This window comes from Nomascus leucogenys, chromosome 18 (assembly GCF_006542625.1).
Source record: "Nomascus leucogenys isolate Asia chromosome 18, Asia_NLE_v1, whole genome shotgun sequence".
Taxonomy (NCBI): Eukaryota; Metazoa; Chordata; class Mammalia; order Primates; family Hylobatidae; genus Nomascus; species Nomascus leucogenys.
In genome coordinates this window covers 89,921,285-89,947,415 of record NC_044398.1, presented here as the reverse complement: position 1 = coordinate 89,947,415, position 26,131 = coordinate 89,921,285, and the positions used below count along the sequence as shown (strand labels likewise).

At 43.7% G+C, this 26,131-nt stretch overlaps 1 protein-coding gene across 2 annotated transcripts in view; it reads left to right on the top strand.

Moving 5' to 3' along the window:
* The window catches only part of SHISA9 (shisa family member 9), a 339,015-nt gene extending 313,612 nt beyond the window's left edge, over positions 1-25,403 (top strand). For both annotated transcript variants that reach the window (XM_030798016.1, XM_030798015.1), the window contains one exon: positions 22,766-25,403. In XM_030798016.1, the coding sequence (XP_030653876.1) occupies positions 22,766-23,145 (380 nt within the window). In that variant the 3' untranslated portion in view covers positions 23,146-25,403. The remainder of the gene's footprint in view (positions 1-22,765) is intronic.
* Positions 25,404-26,131: the final 728 nt, after the last annotated feature.

Below are 26,131 nucleotides of genomic sequence, written 5' to 3'. Positions count from 1 at the left end.
TTTCTTGGGTCAGCATGGTGAGCAGAGAGGGTTAAGAAGTTGGTCTACTTGAGTCTGTGAGTTAACCCAGCTGGGTGACCAGACCAGGTGGCAGCTACCATTAATTAATTAGCTCCCTACTATGTGCCAGAGGACTGGCCCTTTACATCATTTTATCATTTAATTCTATGATGATCAGGCTGTGTAGGCATTGTCATCTGCATTTAGAAATGAGGACATGATGTCTAAGTAAGGATAAATCTTGCTGGTCTAGAGTCATATGACTATTCAGTGGTAGATCTGCAGTTTGAACCTCTATCAGTCTGACTCTTATTCTAAGCTATTTTCCACTGGGGTGTAATGGAAGCAGCTCTTTTTAGAATAGACCAGAAACACCCTTCTCCATATGCTTTGTTGGACTTGGTGGAGAAGTAGCTGACCTAAGGAGGTGGAGGTAGAACTATTTATTTATTTATTTGTGGGGACAGAGTCTCACTCTGTCACCCAGGCTGAAGTGCAGTGGTGCGATCTTGGCCTACTGCAACCTCCACTGCCTCCCAGGTTCAAGTGATTCTCCTGCTTCAGCCTTCTGAGTAGCTGGGATTAAAGGCACATGCCACCATGCCTAGCTAATTTTTGAATTTTTTTTTTTAGTAGAAATGGGGTTTCACCATGTTGGCCAGGCTGGTCAAAATCCTGACCTCAGATGACCCACCTGCCTTGGCCTCCCAAAGTGCTGGGATTACAGGCATGAGCCACCATGCCCGGCTGGTAGAACTCTTTAATGAGCTCTAACTGGGGTAAATTAGGAGACATTGCAAGGATATAAGCAAGAAACTGGTGTATTAGTCTGTTTCAATGCTGCTGATAAAGACATACCCAAGACTGGGCAATTTACAAAAGAACAAGGTCTACTGGACTCACAGTTCCACGTGGCTGGGGAGGTCTCACAATCAAGGCAGAAGGCAAGGAGGAGGAAGTCACATCTTATGTGGATAGCAAAGAGAGAGCCTGTACAGGGAAACTCCCATTTTTAAAACCATCCGATCTTGTGAGACTCATTCACTCCCACAAGAACAGCACAGGAAAGACCCACCTCCATAATTCAATCATCTCCCACCGGGTTCCTCCCACAACACCTGGGAATTGTGGGAGTTACAATTCAAGACGAGATTTGGGTGGGGACACAGCCAAACCATGTCAGCAGTCGTGGCCATTTTTTTTGCCCTCTCAAAAGATTATTCCGGCTTCTAAGTGGAGACGGGATTAGGGGACCATGGACTAGAGTTTCGGACACCCACTGGAAGGCTCTTGTAGGTACTGGGGTGGGTAGAGGATGGAGAGAAGAAAATGGAGTGGAAGGATCATTGAGAGACTGCAAAAAGTACTGAGTGAGGAGGGGGAGGGACCATGAGACCAATGGCTCTCACTTTGTAACCAGCTTGAGCACACATCAGCATCACTTGGAAGGTTGTTATAAACCCAGATTCCTGGGCCTTACCCAGGAGCACCTTATTCACCAAGCCTTGGTTGGGGTCTGAGGAGTTGAACTGCTAACAGGTCCCAAGGTGATGCTGATGCTACAGGTCTGGGACCACATTGTGAAAACTACTGCAGTCAGGATATCTTTCTGGGAAACGAACACTCTGTGATTTGTTCTCCAGATATCTTTTGGTAAGTCGAAGGTTCTGAAGAGGAGAGTTTGACCAGGGCTCCAGAGGCTCAGAAACATCCTGAGTTGTTGCAGGGAGGAGAGTGCATTCTATTCCCTCATTGGGAAAGACAGCTTTACACAGATGTGTTTAATGAGAATCCCCTGACTACCTGGCTGTTGCCTTGAGAGAGACAGATTTTTGGATTTTCCATTAGATAATAAGTATTCACATGTCAAAGTCCATTTTTAGAAATGCAAACAATTTGGAACATGACAGACCTCCTAATTTGAGGCATTAACTTTTTTTTTCCCTCCCTGTGAAAAACAAAGCTGTTATGATCCCTGTGGCGGCATTTGGAGGCAGTCTGCATCTCTGTCCTTATATCATCCTTTTGTTGTCAGATGCATTTAGAACATATTTCAGTTTAGGTTAAAAGCAAGGAGCTGTTTTCTACCCAAACCAAGCTAACATCACCTGTCCTGCTAAAGGCACCTTTATCCTGCCTTGTCGGGGGAGAGGAAAAGGGGTCCCAGTGAGAACCAAGTTCCTCTGGGGTCATTGGTCTGCCTCTAGTGTTCTCTATTCAACCTCTAGACCCAGACTCTAGATGAGGTATGGTAGCAAGATTGGGGAGTTTGTATGTCCCCACCTTCCACATCCTGCCACTTTCTTAAAAGAGAGAGACAGGCTGGGTGCGGTGTCTCACGCCTGTAATCCCAGCACTTTGGGAGGCTGAGGCAGGCAGATCACCTGAGGTCAGGAGTTTGAGACCAGCCTGGCCAACATGGTGAAACCCTGTCTCTATAAAAATACCAAAGTTAGCCAGGCATGGTGGCACATGCCTGTAGTCCCAGCTACTCAGGAGGCTGAGGCAGGAGAATCACTTGAATCCGGGAGATGGAGGTTGCAGTGAGCCGAGATCTTGCCACTGCACTCCAGCCTGGGCGGCAGAGCAAGACTCTGTCAAAAAAAAAAAGAAGAGACAAGTTAGATATGATGGGCTTAGACTCAGACACATATGGGTTCCAATACAGGCACCATCATTTGGTAGTCTTGTTATCTTCAACCTCTCTGATCCCCTATTTTCTGATCTGCAAAATGGAGACCATCATATCACCTACCTCCTAGGTTGTTGTGAGATAAGATGTTTAAAACACATGTCATAGTACCTGGCATATGGAAAGTAATAAATGCATGCAGGTTATTACTGGTATTAGTAGTACTGTTATTATCAGGTGAGCAAATTAAAGGCTCTGAAAAGCCTTGTGGTAATAAAAACTGGTGAACTCTTTTTAACCCGCCATTTCCCAAACACTTTTGACATCTGATCTCTTTGCTCTTAAGGAAGACCAATGAACATCTTAACATTCAGTGGCATGAATGTTGCTGGGAACCTACTTTGGGAACATAAGGCACGGGCAGAGAAGTAGGTAGAGGTGCAGATGTCACTGGGGAGCAGTGGGGGAGATGGGAAAAGGAAGAGGTAGCTGTCAAGGAGAAAGGACAAGGTCCTTGAAGATACAAGTTTCTTACTGCCACCTGCATTGATAGTGACTCCCTTTAGAGTGTGTCTGCCAGGACAGGAAATGGTAAACATCACACTAGTTGGTATGATTTATTTTTCAGTATCTAGGGCTTCCCATGCAAGTTGCCCCCTAGTGGTCACTGCTGTTGATCCACCCACGCCCAGTCTTGGAAACACCTGTCACACCTGTTTAAAATCCACCCACCTGTCACAGCTGTTTAAAGTCCACCCTGGGCCGGGCACGGTGGCTCACGCCTATAATCCCAGCACTTTGGGAGGCCGAGGTGGGCGGATCACGAGTTCAGGAAATGGAGACCATCCTGGCTAACATGGTGAAACCACGTCTCTACTAAAAATACAAAAAAAAAAAAATTAGCCAGGCGTGGTGGCGGGTGCCTGTAGTCCCAGCTACTTGGGAAGCCGAGGCAGGAGAATGGCGCGAACCCGGGAGGCGGAGCTTGCAGTGAGAGGAGATCTCGCCACTGCACTCCAGCCTGGGCAACAGAACGAGACTCCGTCTCAAAAAAAAAAAAAAAAAAAATTAAATTAAATTAAATTAAATCCACACTAGAAGACACGACCTCAAGCCCAGCAGACTGTCTTCATCAAGATGAAGCCATGTCTTTGGAAATATGTTTATTTTGCAAACAGAATCTTTAAACTTAAGTCCAGTGCCACAGCAAGGCAATCAAATTAGGAGAAACCGCCAGCATAGACTGCAATGTAATCTCTCTGCTTCTGACTAGAATCAGCCTGGGTCCCCTTTTCCAAGCTACATACATCCTCCACGCTCCCATTTCTACCATTGCTCCAACAGAGGAAATCAGAGAATCTACTCTCTGTAGGTTTTGCACGGGGCTTGGCTTCATATATAATAGGTGCTAAATAAAAGAGGTCAGTACTCACAAAGTCTCCATTTATCTCTGCTTTGGAGATAGCTCTTAGTCATCCTGATGGAGTCTTTCAGAAAGATATACACTTCACTAGGCCGGGCACGGTGGCTCATGCCTCTAATGCCAGCACTTTGGGAGGCCGAGGTGAGCAGATCACTTGAGGTAAGGAGTTTGAGACCATCCTGGCTAACATGGAGAAAACTCATCTCTACTAAAAATACAACAATTAGCTGGGTACAGTGGCATGCGCCTGTAGTCCCAGCTACCTGGGAGGCTGAGGCAAGAGTATGGCTTGAACCCCAGAGGCAGAGCCTGCAGTGAGCCAAGAACATGACACTGCACTCCAACCTGGGTGACAGAGCAAGACTCTGTCAAAAAAAAAAAAGAGAGAAGGAAGGAAGGAAGGAAGGAAGGAAGGAAGGAAAGGAAAGGAAGGAAGGGAAGGGAAGGGAAGGGAAGGAAGGAAGGAAGGAAGGAAGGAAGGAAGGAAGGAAGGAAGAAAGGAAGGAGGAAGGGAAGGAAGGAAGGAGGAAGGAAGGAAGGAAGGAAGGAAGGAAGGAAGGAAGGAAGGACAGACAGACACTTCACCTAGCTTTTCTGCTTTTATATATGAGGAAACTGGGGTTTCCTAAAACCACAAAAGAAAACTACATCACAACAGGGGCCATGGTCCAAACCTCCAAGAGGGGCTTGAGGACTTGACCCAGAATCACTGGAGATTGTTACAAATGTAGATCCTGGGCCCACTCACTCCTAAGGAATTAGAACGTCTGAGTGTCGTGTCCCAGTGTATTCATTTTTAAAACGCACCTCCTGGGTGATTCTTATGTACGTTAGAGTTTAGACCTAGCTTTTCCTAATCCCCCACCCTAGATGCAATCACAGTTTGCAACATAGCATCAATTTACATACCAGTGTTCTTCCCAATGTATTTTTGCTGTTTGCTGAAATAAAACTGTTTTCTTTGTGGTAATTTGAGCTGGGGCCACAGCTGGACGGTAACAGCATCGGAAGTGGATAGTCCTGGGTTTGGTTTCTTGCTCTGCCACTTATTGGCAGTGACAGAGTAATTTGTCAGCCAAATTATTTAACATCTCTGGGCCTTAGTTCCTTCATCTGTCATGTGGAAAGAATGCTATTGCCTGCCATGTCTCTTTAAGAGGAATTAAATGAGACAATGTAGGTAAAATGGCTAAACCAGTGTCTAGCCCATAGTAGGTACTCAGTACATGCTAGTTCTTTCCTTCTTCTAAGAAAATTGACTTGGCCCAGTGAGAAATGCTGATGCAGGAGGCAGAAGACAATAGACAATGTGCAACAGGGTTACAGTTCCATTGGAGTGCATGCATCCTATAGACCGTCCCAGGGGAGGGAACACCCACCTAAAGGTGGCTTTAAAACATTACTTCATGAAATTCAGGCTTTTGCAATTTCCTGATTTTGGTTATTGGTTTGGTCATGAGCCGCCGGGTGCAAAGCAGGTGGAAGACAGGAGGGTGATGTGAGGTGAAGTTTTTTAATAAAAATCAAATCCCACTCGGTCATGAGTTCAGTCCCCTTTGAAAAGCATACAGCAAGCACTGGGGTTTTGATGAGCTTCCTTGGGAACCCATAGGGCATGAAATGAATGCGCAGAGAGGGTTCTCTGGTTTGCAGAAAATGCTCTTGCATCAAGATTGCAATAAACATTTGACTAGTTTGGCCGTGTGTCCTTCCGAGGCTAACCCAGCCAGATCCTGTTCATTCCAAAGCCATCTTGCATGACACCCGCAACACACACAGTGGGCACTCAACATACATTTAGTTAATAAATTAATAAATGAAACTGGGCATAGTGTTCAAAGGAAATTTTGTCTTTTCTAAAAAGGCACTGGGAAATGAGAATCAACCAGAGGGAAGTCTGGAAACCTATATTCTAGACCCAATACTGGTTTATCCATGTGACAGTCTTTGAGCTTGGTATGTAACAGGTGGTAAAGTTTCCTCTCCTGAAAAATGGAAAGCTTGAGACTATTAACTTTTTTGCCCCCAAGCTTCTATAAGTAAATATCCCAGGCTTTGCTCTGATTAGCTTACCTTGTCATGTGCCCACCTCTGAACAAATTTGTAGGAGGAGGACAAAGAAATGGAGAATGACTGGGGCATGGGGAAGTGGAGGGATATGACATCCAAACCACATGGATTAAGAATAGGAGAGAGGCTTTGGGAGGCTGAGGTGGGCAGATCACCTGAGGTCAGGAGTTCAAGACCAGCCTGGCCAACAGAGATGGTGAAACTCCGTCTCTACAAAAATACAAAAATTAACTGGGCGTGATAGTGGGTGCCTGTAATCTCAGCTACTCAGGAGGCTGAGGCAGAAGAATCACTTGAACCCAGGAGGTGGAGGTTGCAGTGAGCCAAGATCACACCACTGCACTCCAGTCTGGGTGACAGAGCGAGACTCCATCTCAAAAAAAGAGAAAAAAGAATAGGAAAGAGATGCATCTCACCTGAAAATTGGGGGCTCTTCTTGGAAGTATGGTGAGTGAATGATTGGTATTTGTATCAGTCAGCTACTGCCACAATAATACAGTGTAACAAATAACCTCAAATCTCATTACTTAAAATGTATTTAGACCAGCATTTATTTAGATCAGGAGTCTATATGCAGTGATTTCAGCTGATGTGGGAGGTTCTTCTTATCTCAGGTGATTTCACCCATCTCTCTGGGAGTTGGCTGGATGTTGGCTGATCTAGGCTGGTTTTAAGTGGAATGACTTGGGCGACTTGACTCTGCTCCATGTGCCTCATGCTCAAATAAGGCAGCCCAGACATGGTCTCATGAGGGTGGGAGAGGTGCAAGAGAGAAATTCAAACCAGCAAGCACTTCTCCAAATGCCTGTATGTCTCATATCTGCTAACATCTCTTAGTCACACGGAACAGAGTGTAGAAATGGAGAAAGTCAAAGAATTGATTCATGCATTAATCTAACATAGGATCCCAAATCCCATAATTATCTACATTGACATGGTCCCAGGAAACTACAGCCAAGAGGAAGGTGACAAGCAGGGCTTAGAATTCTTTCCCTTAATTTGCTTCATTTAGAAAACCACCAGTTGTATGAAATTTCACCAGCTGGGAGGATGATTGGAAGACAGACCATGCAATGAATTTCTGAAAAAAAAAAAAATCTCTATCTATAGAGCAGCAATGCACAGGAAGACAGTGAGTGAATACAGTTCCATCCAGGACCCTGTGTGGGAATCGGTGGGAGGGGATCTGTGCTCAGCCATGGCTGGAGCATGAGCCTGTCCACCATTGTCCAGTAGCCTTTCAGAAGATGTTGACTGCACAGCAGGACTGCCTAAGTGAAGAGAGAAAAGGCCTGAGGTTTCAGAGGGCTCCTGGAAGCCACAACAAAGGGGGCCCATGGTACAGGCTGGACAGCTTTGTTGCAAAGCCCAAGCCAGGGGCTGTTTTAGAATTCTCCCTAGCAAAGGCTCCCTCCTCACTCTGGATTGATAGTTTGCCTATATATGGGATTTTAGAAAAAAAAAAAATCACAGTACCACCGCCTGTTGTGAGCCTTCAGGGTTAAGACTAAAAAAGGGCCAGGCTCCTGGATGCCCTTTCTGGTTTTCTCTCTTAGAGCTATATGGCTTTGGGAAAGATATGGTGCCCTGTGGGGAGGGCCAGATGCCCTGTGCTTCTTCAGGACCTGGTTCATGTGCAGCCTCCCCTACTTGTGTCTCTGCAGCAAGGCCCAGAGGCAGGTGAAGTGCAGCTAATTCGCCATAAAGACAAATCTTCCATCTCCTCCCTGGTCCTCTCCTGCTTAGGAAACTCAGGCTTTTTTTCCTACCTTTCTTGTTTCTGTCTGCTGAGACAGCCTCTGGAATCTGCACAACTTTATACCATGTAGTTCAAAAGAAGAGAGAAATACCTGGACTTTTTTTTTTTAACAACATGAACTCTTTCCCTTTCACTTTTTAATTCAGCTTATGAAGAAGAAGAAAGCAGAGACCCAGAAAATGTTCCTATATAAGTTAAATACTGTTTTACAGTACCAAAAGGTCCCAAAAGTACAGTGCTTAAGAGAAAGAAATATTTCTTTTTTTTAACAGCTTTATTGAGATATGATTCACCTGTCATACAATTCACCCATTTAAAGTGTAAAATCCAATGGTTTTCAGAATGTTCACAGAATTGTGCAACCATTATTACAGTCAATATTGGAACATTTTCCTCACCCCAGAAAGAAACTCTATAACCATTAGTAGACATTTTCCATCTCTCTGTCATAGCAATCCTCTCCCAGCTAACCCCTGGTTCAAGCAATGACTTGCCTATTTTATGTCTTTATATATTTGCCTATTTTGGATATAGCTGTCTCATGTAATAGACCTGTATTAGTTTGTTTCCATGCTGCTAATAAAGACATACCAGAGACTGGGTAGTTTATAAAGGAAAGAGGTTTAATGGACTCACAATTCCACATGGCTGGGGAGGCCTCACAATCATGGTAGAAGGCCAAAGGGAAGCAAAACACGTCTTACATGGCAGCCCGCAAGAGAGCGTGTGCAGGGGAACTCCCCATTATAAAACCATCAGATCTCATGAGACTTATTCACTATCACAAGAACAGCACGGGAAAAACCCACCCCCATGATTCAGTTACCTCCCACCAGGTCCCTCCCATGACACGTGAGAATCATTACAATTCAAGGTGAGATTTGGGTGGGGATACAGCCAAACCATATCATGACCCAAGGAGAGTAGTCCAGGTTGGTGGGCAGCTCTACTCCAAGTGGTCACTCCAGGACCCAGGTTCCTCCAACCTTGTTGCACTGTGACTCTTACCATCTTGTCCAAATCTGCATTGTTATAGTTGGTCACTGTCACTGTGTAATTCTGGCATGGGGGAAGAGGAAAGAGAGGAGATCCAGAAGAAGGATTTCTTTTTTTAAAGCAAGTCAGGTAAAGCAGAAATAGGACACATCAGTTTTGCTATTATTTCATTGGTGCGATATCAGTCTCATGGCCAAATGTAGCTTCCAAGAAGGCTGGTAAATCTAGTTCTGAGTTGACTCACCATGTGTCCAGGAAAAAAAAGGTAGAATAAATCTGATCTGGGAGATAAGAAGCAGTCAGCCACAGCATCTTCTCTGATGGGAATGTACATTTCAGGAGATGTACCATGCACTGTGTATAATGTTCTGAGTTTTTACAAGCCTTGTCTCATTTACTTCTACACTGCACTCCACAAGGTATATATATATATATATACCACAAGGTATATATCCACAGGGTATATATAAAATTATCCTAATTTTATAATCTTTATATTTTCTGATGATGACAGAAATAGCAGTTACTACCCTTTGAATACCTGCTGTGAGGCAATGACATTGGCCTTTTTTCAGGGTGCAAGGTACTCTACACGATTCTCTTCAATACACTCCAACCCCAGGCCACATAGGCCTAGTTATTTTAGTTTCAATTTTATAGGTGAAGCTTAGAGATTTGAACCCAGATCCATCTGCTGTCAAAGTTTATACTCTTTCCTCCATATGGTAAAGAAGACTTTGTAGTCACAAAAGTCAGACATGGCTGGGTGCGGTGGCTCATGCCTGTAATCCCAGTACTTTGGGAGGCTGAGGCGGGAGGATTGCTTGAGCTCAGGAGTTTGAGACAAGCCTGGACAACATAGTGAGACCCCTTCTCTACAAAAATAGCCAGGCATGGTGGTGCATGGCTATAGTCCTAGATTCTCGGGAGGCTGAGGTGGGAGGATCACTTGAGCCCAGGAGGGTCAAGTCTGTAGTGAGCTCTGATCATGCCACTGCACTTCAGCCTGGGTGACAGAGTGAGGTGTGCGTACTTCCAAACTTTGTTTTCTGTCATATAAAACTGGTGCATTGAATCCTTCAAACTCCCAGCCATATTAACTCCTCTTTCCTTCTCAACATTCCCAGATCTCATTGTCTTGTCTTTCAAGACTGGGGGCTCTACCAGAGCTTTCAAGAGCCTAGTGTAGGATTCAAAACCAACACGTTGGTTCTTTGTCATCATTTGTATCAGTCTGTTCTCATGCTGCGAATAAAGATGTACCTGAGACTGGGTAATCTATAAAGGAAAGAGGTTTGTTGGACTCACAGTTCCACATGGCTGGGGAGGCCTCAAAATCATGGTAGAAGGCCACAGACGAGCAAAAGCACGCCTTACATGGCAGCAGGAAAGAGAGGGCATGTGCAGAGGAACTCCCCTTTATAAAACCATCAGATCTCATGAGACTTATTCACTGTCATGAGAACAGCATGGGAAAAGCCCACCTCCATGATTCAGTGATCTTCCACTGGGTCCCTCCCACAATGTGTGGGGATTATTACAATTCAAGGTGAGATTTCAGTGGGGACACAGAGCCAAACCATATCATCATTGAAAGTGAAGGGATAGACTGGGTGCAGTGGTTCATGCCTGTAATCCCAGCACTTTGGGAGGCTGAGGCAGGTGGATTACGAGCTCAGGAGTTTGAGACCAGCCTAGACAACATGGTGAAACCCCCTCTCTACTAAAAATTAGCTGGGTGTGGTGGTGGGTGCCTGTAATTCCAGCTACTTGGGAGGCTGAGGCAGGAGAATTGCTTGAATCCAGGAGGTGGACGTTGCAGTGAGCCAAGATTGCACCACTGCACTACAGCCTAGGCAATAGAGCTAGACTCAGTTTCAAAAAAACAAAAACCAAAACAAAACAAAACAAAAAGTGAAGGGATAGTGGAAGCACAAGGACAAGAAAATTTGATTAAAATCTCAAAATATAGTCTCACTACATTGTCATGGAGGGAATCAGTGGGATATGGCATGAAAAGCCCAGGAAACCACATCGACCTCAATGGCTCAGACTAAATGAGAAAACACATGGAAAGCTCCCGGTGAGTGCCTGGACTGGAATGATGGTGAAGAAACCTCAGTCTCAGTTCTCACTTCTATCATTAGTCTGCAGCTCTATCTAACCCAGCCCTGTTATAGGAAAGCAACTTCCTGTCTGTGACTAGCCAGTACTCCAGCCAATGTCAGCATAACTTAGAGGTTGCTAGATGCATGCCTCTTGTAATGCGGTAGCCAACCTGGCAGGGAGTCTCACATCAGCCCCAGCTCTCTCCTCCTACCCCACCTTAAGGAAGAAAAAGATAAACATATTTTGCCTTGATGGCAAATTTCTGGGCTTCGTTAAACTTTTGACTGTGACGTCTTGATGTTTTCTCTTGAGAATGTGATATTTACACATCTGTCCCAATCCCTGATATTTTGAGAGGAAGAATCAAGAAGAGTGTTTTCCCTGCATAACTCTTACCCCACCCTCCATATTCTTTAGTTTTGAAGGAATATTTTCCTGCAAATAGACCCTTTTCAAAGGAGCAATATTCATTGTCCATTGCAGGCAATGTAGAATGCCTACATTGCAATATTCTACACTGCAGGCAAAAGCTTCCATAAATATTGAGTGTGATGGCCATAAATTCAGGCAGTGGAGCCAGGTGTCCTGGGTTCAAGTCTCAGCTCCATTCGTTGGATAAACAGCCAAAGCTCTCTGAGCCTCAGTTTCCCCACTTATAAAATAAGACCAATGGTAACACCTACCTCATTAGGATGTTGAGAGTATTGAAGGGGATAGCAAATGTAAATTCCTAGTGAAGGCAGTAGCATAGAACACACACTTAAGAAAGGTGAGCAATTACTCAGTTTGCCATTGACAAGAGTGGGGAAATAGAGAGGAAGTCCCTGTCTCTACTCAGACTTCTGATATACCCAAACAGTCTCTTTAATCGATCCCTGCCTTCTTCACCTGACTTTATTCTACCTCCCTCCCCCGAGCTAGGTCTGCTAAAGAGTATCCAGGTCTCTGCAAATTCTCAGACAGGAAGATGGATCCTAGTTTGCCTGTCTGCGAAACAAAAGCACTTAACCTGAGCTCCAGCCCTTCAATCCCTGTAAAGAACAGATTACTCAGTCTTCGGTGATACAGACTGAATGACCAGGAGTTGAAACATCCTGCCCATTTCTCATATTTCAGGGACTGTCATTGGAATTGGAATATCATCAGTGCTTTCCTTCTTTCATCACATGCATATTATTGCACCCCTGCCGTGTACCAGGCACTGGGCTGGATGTTGAAGATACAGCAGTGAGCAGAACAGATACAACCTCTGCCCTAAGTGGAGCTTTATATTCTGGTTAAGGGAGACAGAGCATACACAAGTAACCAAAAAAGATAACTTTATATAGTAATATGGGCTATGAACATATTAAAATAGGGATAGGTCATCAGAGCCATTGGTGGAGGTGTCTTCTTTGGGTATTAGGAGGGTTTTTTAGGAGGTAGCCTTTGGTCACAGGTCCAGATGACAAGAAGTAGTATTTAGGCAGAGGAAACAGCAGGGATGATGTCCAAAGGTCCTGAGATGGTGACAAGCTTGGTGTGTTCAGGAACAGAAAGGAATCTCATGTATAGTGGAATACTACCCCCCTAAATCCTTGTCCACTCAGAACCTCAGGCTGGGAATGCACATGGAAATAGAGTCTTTGCAGAGGTCATTGAGTTGAGGATATATTGAGTTAATGTAGGCCCTAATCCAGTGGCTGATACCCTTATAAGAAGGGAAAAATTTGGACACACACACACACAGACACACACACACACACGGAAAATGGCCACGTGAAGTCCAAGGCAGAGATTGGAATGATGTAACTTACAAGGCAAGAGATGCCAAGGATTGCCAGCAACCACCAGAAACTCGAAGAGGCAAGAATTGATCCTCTAACGGAGCCTCCAGAGGGAGCACGGCCTGGCCAACTTCTGGCCTTTGGAATTGCAAGAGAATGTATTTCTGTTGTTTTAAGCCATCAAGTTTGTAGTACTTTGTGATAGCAGCTTTAACAAATGAACACACACTGTGATGTGTTCACAATAGGTATGGAGCAGAGGAGGGTGCATAAGTAGCTAGAGTCCACGTCAAACAGACCTCAGGGACCACTGCAAAGAATTTGGATTTTGTTCTTAAGTGTAATAAGAAGATTAATTGCTGTCTTTTATCATACCCTTGAGCCAAAGGCAGAAACTGATGAGGAAATGTGAGAGCTTTGGTTGGGGCATTGCTTACCAGGTGAAATCCATCACCAGTGACCCAGGAATATTACCAAGCAAGAATGAGTGGTAGGAACCCCTCCCTAAGATATCTTTGCCTCAAGGAAAGGAGGTAGGTGGGAGGCTGCCTGCTGAGACCCTCAGATGTGCAGCTTGTTTTGGAAACTGGTTATTACCTTGATGTTCTCCCTTTCCACGGAAGCCAGGCTCCATCCCGCCCCGCACCTGTACAAGTGTCTGCTGCTAATTAAGAGAGAGACAGATGGAGGAAGGTATAGTTTAATTTTACAGCCCCAGTTTCTTCAAGGCAATTAGGCTCATTGGAAGGAAAGCACCTTTTCCTTTCTTCTTCTTCTTTTGTAAATGAAGAAAAATCAAACAGGAGAGGGCCAGTGTTGTTGAAAGCCTCGCACATCTGTTTCCTGGTCGGTTTGTCAGCCATCTGCCCATGAGGTACCGGGGCTGATTAGGTTAATGCATTTATTAATAGGGCTTACAAGACTGTTCAATGAATCTGTTATTTCTTTTGCAAGTAGCTTTTTAATATACTAAGACAGGGACCACACTGCACAAAGCCAAGAGTGGCTAGATAAGCATTTCTTTCCCCTCATCTGGCTCCAACCCAGAGGGGAACAGAAACATTATGAAAATAGGGTTTCATGAAAACTGCACTTCCAGGTAATGGAAATGATTCATCCATCTGACCTATAACCACCTCCTTGTTGTTGAAATAATCTTGAAAATATCTCTTTGGAGGATAGTTTCATGCACCAGGCACCAGTTCAGTGCCTACACTGCACTTCTCTAAGAGAACACCTGAGTCCTGGGGTGGGAGAATGGTTAGTTAAATGAATAGGCATGAATGATATAATCTTGCCTATAGGACATTAGATGGCCTGAGGATTAGATGGCCTGAGGATCCCTTGACTTCTTCACTCTACAACTCAGATGTCCTTTCAGGTTCTTGAAGTTACTCTGCTCCTCACCTCAAAGCTTTTGCAAATGCTGTCATGTATCAATTATCAACTGCTGCGTAACAAATGACTCCAAATCTTAGTTGCTGAGCATAGCAACCATTTATTGAGATCATGATTCTGGGTCAACGGGGCAGTTCTTGTTTGGGCTGGATTGGCTCCTCTCAGTTGGATTTTCTTGGTATCTGGGTCTGCTGTTAGGTGGCTGATGGTCTAATATGGCCTCACTGAACATACTGCAGTTAGCAGTTGGTTGGTTGTGTTGAACAGGGATAACTGGCCTATGGGTTTCTCATCCTCCAGGATTCTAGGGTCTCCTTTCTTCACATGGAGGCAGATTTCAAGAGCCTTAGAGTAGAAGTTGCTAGGATCTACTGGTCCAAGCCCACCATAATGCCAGGACATATTCAAGGCATGGGGAAATAGATTCCACTTCTTGATGGTAAGAGCTGCAAAGTATTTTGGTCATTCTTGCAATATTCCACATATTCCCTCAAGTGGGTTGCTCTTTCTGTTACTCTTCACCTTCTGATCTCAGCTTAAAGAGTTCTTTCTCAAGAGGCCTGCCTCCCTAGTAGAATGTTTATCCCAGGATGGCAGGAACCATGTCTGTTTCTGTTTCTGATTGTCTTTCATATTTCAGGTATCCAGCATATGGTGGGTACCTGTTTGATGAATGACTAAATGATTGAACAAACAGCTCTAAGACTGCAGCATGGAGAATGGATTGGAGGAGGTGAAACAAGGCAAGGAGGCCAGTTTGGTTACTGAAGGAGAACAATGTTCAAAGGGGGTAGGAGAAAGGGAATAGGTTAAGGAAATATTTGTTAGATATAGCTGGAAGGACTTGTTGGTTTGACAGTTTTGCTGCAAGAGAAGAGCAGAATGAAGTCAACTATTGCTCCCAAGTTTCTGGCATAAGTGGCTAAGGAGTGGGTGGTCCCACGTGAGATGTAAGGAAAAAGCTGAAGAACAGATCTGAGTAATGTTGCTGGGTTCAGGCATGGCCACCTTGGGCCAGAGATGCTATTGAATCTGTCTGGGAGGTAACTGGATATATAAATTTTGAAGTCTAAAGGGAAATCTTAGATTATTTTTCTATTGAAGTTTCATGGCACTGGAAATCTCGAACTTTCCTCTAAAAGGCAGGAAAATGGGTTCAAGTCCTAGGTCTAATGTTAGCTTGTGCTACCTTAAACAATAAAGCTTCCCTGACCACCACCTCCCACCTGATCAGATCAAGGCCCCTTTGTGTGCCCTTTCATGGAGTAAACTAGGCACTCAACAAATATGGTGGGTGGAAGAAGGAAAGAAGGGAGACAGAAAAGAAGGCAGCTTGGTTTGGATGAATGCCTGCTTTGTGCCTAGTAAGTTGCCTACCATAGAGTAAGTGTTCAAACAATGTCTGTCGAATTTAATCCAGGGCTTCTTTCTTAAGGCAGGGAATAGATAAAATATAGGTATTGAGCATTTACTACATTCCAGGAATTGTGCTGTGTAGCAGGTGTATCTCATGCAATTCATTGCTCACAGTAAATCCAGGAGTGGTTAATATTATCCCCATTTCACACCTAAGGAAACAGGCATAAATGGTTAAGTGGCGTTCCCAAGGTCTCATAAACTCAGATCTGTCTCATTCCAGAGCCTGCAGACTTTCTTGTTCACTCCACTCTTGCCCCAAGTACCAAACACTTTCTGTGCCCAGGGAGCACCCACTACCAGGTTCACCAAGCAACCAGCTCAGAGTTAGGTAAGGAGGATGGTGTGGATTCTCCATGTGGGACTCTGTGTTTCCTCTTAATGGGATTTTTCCCCCCATCTGCACGGATATGGACAGACTTGAATGCCTGTGTATCTACTTTTCTTTAGAACTTTCCAAGGGGACATCACATATTGAAGCTGCTGGGATGCTTAATTCATAATTTATTTTGTCTGTTTCTCAGAAACAGGAATCATTGAATACATCCCTTGCTCAGAGCAGACCTCAGACTGGTCTGATGTCTGGAAAGAGGAACATGGGAAAGAATGATGCTGGATCATTATAAGACGTATAATGAGGGCGAGTGAGATTTTTCAGTGAAAGATTACTGGGAGGAAAATGGGAAATATAGCTTCCACCCCTATTCTTGCCGTGATATTCTCTATGTTCTCACTATATTTTGCTCATTTTTTTTTTAATTTTTAAGTTCGGGGGTACAAGTGCAGGTTTGTTACATAGGTAAACTTGTGTCATGGGGGTTTGTTGTACAGATTATTTCATCCCCCAAGTATTAAACCTAGTACTCATTATTTTTCCTGATCCTCTCCCTCTTCCAACTGTCATCATTCATCAAATATTTACTGAGGCCAGGTGTGGTGGCTCACACCTGTAATCCCAGCCCTTCGGAAGGCCAAGGTGTGTGGATCACTTCAGGTCAGGAGTTCGAGACCAGCCTGGCCAACATGGAAAAACGCTGTCTCTACTGAAAATACCAAAATCAGCTGGGAGTGGTGGCACATACCTGGAATCCTAGCTACTTGGGAGGCTGAGACAGGAGAATCACTTCAGCCCAGGAGGCAGAGGCTGTAGCGAGCTAAGACTGTGCCACCACACTCCAGCCTGGGTGACAGAGCGAGACACTGTCTCAAAAAAAATTTTACTGAGTCCTTAATATCTGCCAGGAACTAGGCTGGACATTGCTTATATAATGCTGGCCAAAAGTCATACCTGGCCTTGGAACGCTAGTGAGTGAGATGGATGATAATGAATGAACTGCATAAACAAGTGTAAAATGACAATCATGATAAATGCCATGGGGAGGAGCTTATTATGGAGAGATCTGACCTTATCGGACTTTCTAGAAGGGAGAGGGACCTCAGGGGAGAGGCAGCTGGGCATAATAGGAGTGAAGTGGGAGGATACTTCCCTTTGGTTCTCTAACAAAAAAACACCCCAATGTGCTGGAACTGTGATAATGGCAGGGGCTATCCCTGTGGTTCTCAACCCTGGCTGCATATTAGAATCACTTGAGGGACTTAGAAAATATATGTCTGGGCCACAATCTCTGAGATTCTGATCAAATAGGTTTGGGAAGGGGTCCAGGTGTCTGAACACTTTTAAAGCTCCCCCATGTGATTTCCATGTACTGCCAGGACTGAGAACCACTGAGCCACCCAGATGGAAGGATATTTCTGCTCTCAAAGAACTCGTGGTCTAGTGGGGAAACAGATGTGAACACAGAAAATTATAAAACAGCATAGTTAGTGTTATGATGGAGAGAGCAGGGGTGGCTGACAAAGTCTGAGGGAATGAGGGAGGCAACATCTCAGCTAAGTCTTGCAAGACGAGTAACAGTGAACCTGGTGCTAATGAAGGGGATAGACTCTGCAGCTCAGACACCTGGTTCTTAGACCAGATAGGGGACCGCATTATAAGTACTGCTATGACTGGTTAGCTCCCCTTCATAGCACTTACCATAGTTATACTTTTATGTAATTATTTGGCCCCACCTCCCTCCTGATCAGATCAAGGCCCCTTTGTGTGCTCTTTCAAGGAGTAAACTAGGCACTCAACAAACATGGTCGGTGGAAGAAGGAAAGAGGGGAGACAGAAAAGAAGCCAGGTTGGTTTGGATGAATGCCTGCCTCCTTGCTAGAATGTCCACCCCAGCAGGGCAGGAACCATGTCTGTTTCTGATTCTCCTTCATATTTCAAGTGTCCAGCACATGGTGGGTACCTGTTTGATGAATGACTAAATGATTGAACAAACAGCTCAAAGATTGCAGCACGGAGAAAGGATTGGAGGAGGTGAAACAAGGCAAGGAGGCCAGTTTGGTTACTGAAGGAGAACAATGTTCAAAGGGTGTACGAGAAATGGAATAGGTTAAGGAAATATTTGTTAGACATGGCTGGAAGGACTTGTTGGTTTGATAGTTGTGCTGCAAGAGAAGAGGAGAATGAAGTCAACCATTACTCCCAAGTTTCTGGCTTAAGTGGCTAAAGGGTGGGTGGTTCCATGTGAGAGATAAGGAAGAGGCTGAAGAACAGATCTGAGTAACGTTGCTGGGTTCAGGCACAGCCACCTTAGTTATGGGAAAGGAGTCCTGACCTAGACCCCAAGAGAGGGTTCTTGGATCTCATACAAGAAAGAATTCAGGGTGAGTCCATAGAGTAAAGTGAAATTAAGTTTAATAAGAAAGTAGAGGAATAAAAGAAAGGCTACTCCATAGACAGAGCAGCACTGAGGGCTGCTGGTTACTCATTTTTATGGTTATTTCTTGATGATATGCTAAAGAAGGTGTGGATTATTTATGCCTCCCCTTTTTCGGCCATATATGGTAACTTCCTGACATTGCCATGGCGTTTGTAAACAGTCATGGCCCTGGTGGGAGTGTAGCAGTGAGGACGACCAGAGGTCACTCTCATGGCCATTTTGGTTTTGGTGGGTTTTGATCAGCTTCTTTACTGCAACCTGTTTTTTCAGCAAAGCCTTTATGACTTGTGCCAGGCTTCTGTCTCATCCTGTGACAAAGAATGCCTTAACCATCTGGGAATGCAGCCCAGTAGGTCTCAGCCTCATTTTACCCAGCTTCTACTCAAGATGGGGTTGCTGTGGTTCACATGCCTCTGACAGTTGTCCTGCAAGAGGAGCATGAAGTCAACCATTGCTCCCAAGTTTCTGGCTTAAGTGGCTAAGGGGTGGGTGGTTCCCATGTGAGAGATAAGAAAGAGGCTGAAGAACAGATCTGAGTAATGTTGCTGGGTTCAGGCATTGGCCACCTTGGGCCAGAAATGCTGGTGAATCCAGAAGGTAATGACATATAAATTTTGATGTCGAAGGGGGAAACTTTGAGTATTCTTCTCTTGAAGTTTCATGGTACTGGAAATCTAGAACGTTCCTCCAAAGGGCAGGAAGATGGGTTCTAGTCCCAGCTCTAATATTAACTTGTTCTACCTTAAACAATTCATGACATTTTAGGAATGTGTGATCCTCACAACCTTAGCAGATTCCAAGATTGCTTTTGGCTTTGACATTCCATACCTTCAGGTAGCCCTAGAATTTAAAGAGGAACTTTCTTTTGAAAGGCTTTATCAGTCGGAGCTATTTGCATTAGAAGGAATATAAACTCAACTTAAACTGTATTATACATAGCAAGTTAATATGCGGCTTCCTGGGTTGTTTCCTTGGGCAGTAGTCCCAGTGGAGGCCACGCTAGCCAGGAAAGAGTGCGGTGATCAATGAATGATGTCTAGCATAGACACAGAGTCAGAAACAGGGACATATTTTTGTTTCAGTCCTGAAACCAAAGGTTTCCATCTATGGCCTTTCAAATAATGTTGATTGAATGTAGGTTCTACTCTGGCTCAGCCATTAGCTCTGGGTAACCTTAGTTTAATCATTTTATATGCCAGAGCTTGACAGTTTCCGTATTTGTCAAGCGGGATTAATAGTCCCCATCTTTTCTACCTTCGTTGTTGAAAGGATCTAATGAGAAAAGAAGCATAGAGCCCTGTAAGAAAGAGAATCAGATATGAAGATATGAAGGAGAATCAGAAACAGACATAGTTCCTGCCCTGCTGGGGTGGGCATTCTAGTAGGGAGGCAGGCATACTTTAACCTTTATGTAAATTCACATGTATGACACTGTGAGATCCCAACATGTGGATGAAAGAGCAAATACTTCTGGTCTCCTGAGAGATGAAAGTTCAAAAATTTATTGCTAATGAATTAATTTTAAAAGTGTAGATAATCTTATAATAAAAGAATTCAGAAATTAAAATAAAAGGAGATTTCATAAAATTGTCAAATAAAAAACAAATAATAAAAGAAAGTGTCAGCAAACCACCATGGCACATGTATACCTATGTAACAAACCTGCACGTTCTGCACATGTATCCCAGAACTTAAAGTATAATAAAAAAATTAAAAGAAAAGAAAGTGTCGATGAAAACAGTCAAACTCTGTCAAATACTTGAAGAGATTTATTCTGAGCCAAATAGGAGTGACCATGGCCCATGACACAGCCCTCAGGAGTCCTGAGAACATGTGCCCAGGGTGGTTGGTCTGCAGCTTGGTTTTATACATTTTAGGGAGGTATGAGACATCAATCAAATACATTTGAGAAATACATAGGTTTGGTCCAAAAAAATGGGACAATTCAAAGGGGATGGTGAGGGAGGAGCTTCAAGGCTATAGGTAAATGTAAACATTTTCTGCTTGACAATTGGTTGAGTCTAAAGACCTGGGATCAATAGAAAGGGAATGTTCAGGTGAAGGGGAAGCTTCAAGGCTATAGGTAAATGTAAACATTTTCTGGTTGACAACTGATTGAGTCTAAAGACCTGAGATCAATAGAAAGGGAATGTTCAGGTGAAGATAAAAGATTGTGGAGATGAAGGTTCTTTTGAAGTCTTATAGTGGCAGCCCTTAGAGACAATAGAAGACAAATGTTTCCTATTTAGACTTTTAAAAGGTGCTAGAATCTCAGTTAATCTCTTTAGGATTGGGAGGGCCTGGAAGAAAAAATCTAGCTATGTTAATAGAGCTTCTTTACAGATGTAGGTTTTACCCCCAAAAAAACTTTTTTTTTGCAGGACCATTTCAAAGAACGACAAAAAAACATGTTTGGGGGTGAAATATTTTGATTTTCTTCTTTGTCGTGTAATGTTGTGCCAGAGTCAGATAGGAAAGTAAGTCATGATATATAGGGTTAAATAAAACCCATCTGATGAGAATTTATGGTTTGTAGGATATGATTCCCAGACCTCTTAGATAGAAATCTGGGCAAGATAAGAAAAAATTAGAGCTTAGTCCTCAAAAGAAAGAAAGGCAGAGAAAGAGAAGTAAAAACGAAGGAAGAGAGGGAGGGAGGAAGAGAAAGAGAGAGGAAGAAGGAAGGAAGGAAGGAATCATTCAATGCTGGAGAGAGTGTAGTTAAATTGAGTGGATATTGGTAAAACTCTTTTGTAGAATAGTTGGCAATATGTATAAGAGCCTTAACAATGTTTATACTCTTTGGCCAAATAATTCTACTTTTTATAATCCAAATCAAAGGTCAGCAAACCTTTTTAAAAAGGACTGGGTAGTAAATATCTCAGGCTCTTCAGGCCTCAGTTTCTGTCAATTGAGTTTCAACTAGCACTCAGTTCTACCACAGCAGAACAAAAGCAGCTATGGATAATATATAAATGAATGGGCATGGTTTTGTGTCCAATAAAACTTTGTTTACAAAATCTGGATGTGGCCAGATTTGGCCCGTGGGCCATAGTTTGCCAATCCCTGATGTAAATTAAGAAAACAGGCCTGGTGCGGTAGCTCACACCTGTAATCCCAGCACTTTGGGAGGCCAAGGTGAGAGGATTGCTTGAGCCCAGGAGTTCAAGACCAGCCTGGGCAACATGGTGAAACCTCATTTCTACAAAAAAAAAAAAAAAGCTAATAAACCAAACACTAAGTAGGCTGAAAAAAAAAAAAAAACAAAAATTAGCCTAGTGTGGTGGTGCTTGCCTGTGGTCCCAGCTACTCAGGAGAATCATCTGAGCCTAGGAGGTAGAGGCTGCAGTGAGCTATGATTGTGCCACTGCACTCCAGCCTGGGCAGGAGAGTAAGATCCTGTCTCAAAAAATAATAATAAATAAATAAGAAAACATTTTTAGAATTATGCTAAATTCAAAATTCTAAATGTAAAGAGAGGTTTGAGTGAAAAGAAAACTTGCTATTACAACTTTATTTGTAATAGCAAAATATTGGCACAACTAGAACACTCATTAATAGGGGAGTTAATTAATTTTGATAGTTCTACTCAATGAAATACTAGGTACACATGAAAATCCTGTCTATTAATAATTTATAACAACATGAAGAAATGCTTGATAGAACATTACTTGAGAAATAGAAACAAACTTATTTATAATGATGATGATAATGGTGGTAGATAATATCTAAGCACTTTACACAGGTCATGTCATTTAACTCTCCAAACAGACCTACGAAGTATACTTTTTTATTGTAATGACTTTCCTTATGGAGAAGCTGATGCTAACAAATGTTAAGTAATTTAGTCAAGGTTAAGCTGCTGGCAGGTGTCAGAGTTGAAATGTGAATACAGGTCTGGTTTAACTGCTAAAAGCAAAAACAAAAGCAAACAAACCAGCCAAAAAAAATCCCAAATTAAACTCTGTTTATTAAAAATACCAAAAGAAAATACACCCAAAAGTTGTTATTGGCTGTCTTGATTGGTAGGTGATAGATAAGAAGATCACTTAACATGTTCACTGTTTTCTCTAATGAGAATGTATCATTTTAATAAAAAAGAAACAACACGCGAATTTCATAGGCAAACCAACGATGGCAGAATGGTAGGCGGGACTGTGGGGGGAGAAGTGTTTATTTCGGGGGTCTAGAGGTTCCCTTGGGGATGCCTTTAGTCCTCCTGGTCCTGCTCTTTGTTTGTGAAAAGGACGTGGTGCTGCCTTTCCCTCTGTCTTGTTCTAGGTGGAGTTTCTAGTGTGTCTTGTTTGGACTGTTGGCCCATTTTTATGCTGTTCTTGGGTTGACATGCCAGTCTCTAACTCTCTCTCTCTCTCTGTCTCTCCTCTTTCTTTCCTTTCTTCATCCACCTGTTCCACTGTGTAGCTGACAAGGTCAATGACGACTTCTACACCAAGCGACGGCACCTGGCTGAGCTGGCTGCCAAGGGGAACTTACCTCTGCACCCCATAAGAGTGGAGGACGAGCCCCGGGCCTTCAGCCCTGAGCACGGTCCTGCCAAGCAGAATGGACAGAAGTCCCGCACCAACAAGATGCCCCCACATCCCCTGGCCTACAACTCCACCACCAACTTTAAGGGCTGGGACCCCAACGAGCAGTCCCTCCGGCGGCAGGCTTACAGCAACAAGGGCAAGCTTGGCACGGCCGAGACAGGCTCCAGCGACCCCTTGGGAACTCGCCCCCAGCACTACCCACCCCCACAGCCATACTTCATCACCAACAGCAAAACAGAAGTGACTGTCTGAGCTTTCACCACAGGGAGCACCCTGGAGACCACACTCAACTGAGAGAGGCAAAAAACAACCCCACCCACACCCTCCCCATCCTCCCCTAATACATGCGTCCACACACTCACTCTCGACAAGAACCAACTCTAAACCTACTGGGGACACAGAGTCGCGCTTTTCCTAGGTCATGCCTATAACGTGTCGGCGGGCAGCTGAGAAAGACCGAAGCATGGACATTCAGCAATATAGCAAAGGGGAAAATGAGGCACACTCTTTCCACTTCAGGCCCAAGATGGCCAAATCACATGCCCAAACCGTGGGGCTGAGTTTTCTTTTCCTCCTAACTTGAAACTGAAATCCATGATGACAAAATATAAAAGTAGCACAATTTAGAGAAATTGTCCATTTGAGCACATACACTACTTGCCATGTGCTGTCTGTTTCTAGGTTCGAAAGCCAGGGTGGAAATGGGGGTAGAGAATGAGGGAGGACACAACAGAAGAGTGCATTCTGGAAGAGGAGTTGTTCTGGGAGGAATTTGCCTACATTAGAAGCATTTTTTCTAATTCCAAGAAGTGGTGACGTGGACGTAAAATTTTGATGAGCGTGAAACAGTAACTGGACCCCAACCATTCTATTTATAGTACTTTTCATACCATCCATGTTGAAAGCAAAAAACAACATACCCTCAAACTCACAAAAAGTAAATAGACCCTGAACCCACCGACAATGATGGGAAGGAAAAAAACAAAAACAAAAAACATTTTAGAGAACTCCCATAAGGACCATGACAGTGGAAATGGGAGGGATGGGCTTTTATGGAGAGGGTCCGGACAGTATCAAATAACTTTTTAAAAAGAGAATTAAAATATAAGCCCACTACAAAACAGATAAAAACGGCAAATTAGGTTTGTTTTTTTTTTCCAAAATCTTGAAGACTTGTTGTTGACATTAACAACAACAAATCTACAGTTGGAAAAGTCCACAGGAGATCAGATGAGGATCCAGAAGCCTCTGATTTCTGGGTTTTGCCTCCAAGACCTGAAACAGCCACAGAAACAAGTTGTCTATAAACTCTATGTCCCTGACATCCCTTTCCCTTCAGCGCGTTGCCGCCGCCGCTGCCAAACTTCAACTGCTTTGGACTGAAAATGTCATAAGCGTGGGTGGTGCCTTCAATGTGTTACTGTTGTTTAATGACAGTCTTGTTTCCCAAGTGCAACCTGTGTTCTTTTAGCCTTCCTTCCTCTTGTTTTTCTGCAGTAGTAGAAGATGTTTCCATCCTTCCTTTGTAGGTGAGCCCACCCCATAATACCCTCTGAGGGGCTGCTACAATGTCAGGGGTACCCAAGAACGAAGACCTCCCTACTCTCTACACTATCAAAATTAGTCCTTCCATTTTCTAGCCCTCTCAAACCTGTCAGACATTTCTTGGTCCCGTAATTCCCATGGTCCCTCCAAATTACCTCCCCACATACTTCATGTGTTCATCTCCCATCCAGAATGTCCTGAGGTTGTTTTTCTGGTTGGTTCTCATAATCCATAGTCCTTGGGGTTCCAACAAAGTCAGTTTTCCTACAAGTTGTGTTTGTTTTGTGAAAGCCCAAAGAAGTGGATTGAGAAAGAAGAGATTTTTATCTAAGGTGAAAGGTTTTTCAACTAGCCCCTAAAGGTCTTTGGTAGTTAATTAACATTCAACAGACCCACAGCAACTCTGGTTTCAGAAGCTATAAATGGTCCGGCCAAACAAGACTCAGAGTATTTTCTGAAATCCTGAGCTGCAAGGTTCTGCCTCACCTGTCTCTCCACTCTGACATCACGAAATCAGCAAAACCAGATATTTATTCTTCTTCTCACTCCCAGCAGATACAAGGACACCAACAATGCAGTTGATCCCTCTGGGCCTCAGTCTCCCATCTGAAACATGGGGATTTGGGGTAGGTCAAGCTTTTTGAAATCGCAAAACCTCTACCTGTTTTTAAAAATCTGATCTTTTGGCCAGGCGCAGTGGCTCATGCCTAAAATCCCAGCACTCTGGGAGGCCGAGGCGGGTGGATCATCTGAGGTCAGGAGTTTGAGATCAGCCTGGCCAACATGTGAAACCCCATCTCTACTAAAAATACAAACATTAGCCAGGCATGGTGGTGGGTGCCTGTAATCCCAACTACTCGAGAGGCTGAGGCAGGAGAATCGCTTAAACTCAGGAGGTTGCAGTGAGCTGAGACCACACCACTGCCCTCTAGCCCGGGCGACAGAGTGAGACTGTCTCAAAAAAAAAAAAAGATCTTTCAAAGAACACATAATAGGAGATCTCCATGTATAAAAAGGCACCGTGCTGTACAAAGCAGGGTCAGAGATTTAGTGCCCACCTTCTCAGTCTCCTTGGGAAGACCCCAGAGCTTCCCAGAGTCAAGTAAATACCACTGGGCATGGTCAGAGTTTCCTTGATGTTAATGAGCTATGTACCTGCAACACACTTTGGCATTTCTGTATATCACCTTCACAATATTTGTATCTAAACTGATTCATTTTAATCCATTTTGTTTTTAAAATGAAAACTTCCTGTCTTCACCACAAATTAAAAAAAAAACATCAGTTGCCATAAATAGAAAGTAAGCATAAAAATAAGTACAAAGGAAACAAGCAGTGATGATAAAATTCCAGCTGGAGTCTGTTGTCTGTGAGTCTGAACTAAAGCCTGGGGTTCTTTCTTTCTCTCTCCATCTCTCTGTCTCTGTTTCTCTCTCTTAAAATGATATTAGCAGGTATTAAATAATTGTTAAAAATACCAGCACCCAATGAAGACTTTCTCTTTGTACTAATAAGATGGACCGAAACGTAAATGAAAGGGGCATTTCCTATGCAAGTCAGTGTTGAACAATGCTGTAGCTATGTATTGCCTATGGTCATTGTGCAGACACTAGGGATGCACAGCCCACATTTCAGAAAACCCTGGGTTGACTTATCTGTGAGGCTGTTTCCAGCTCAAAGTTTCCATAATTCT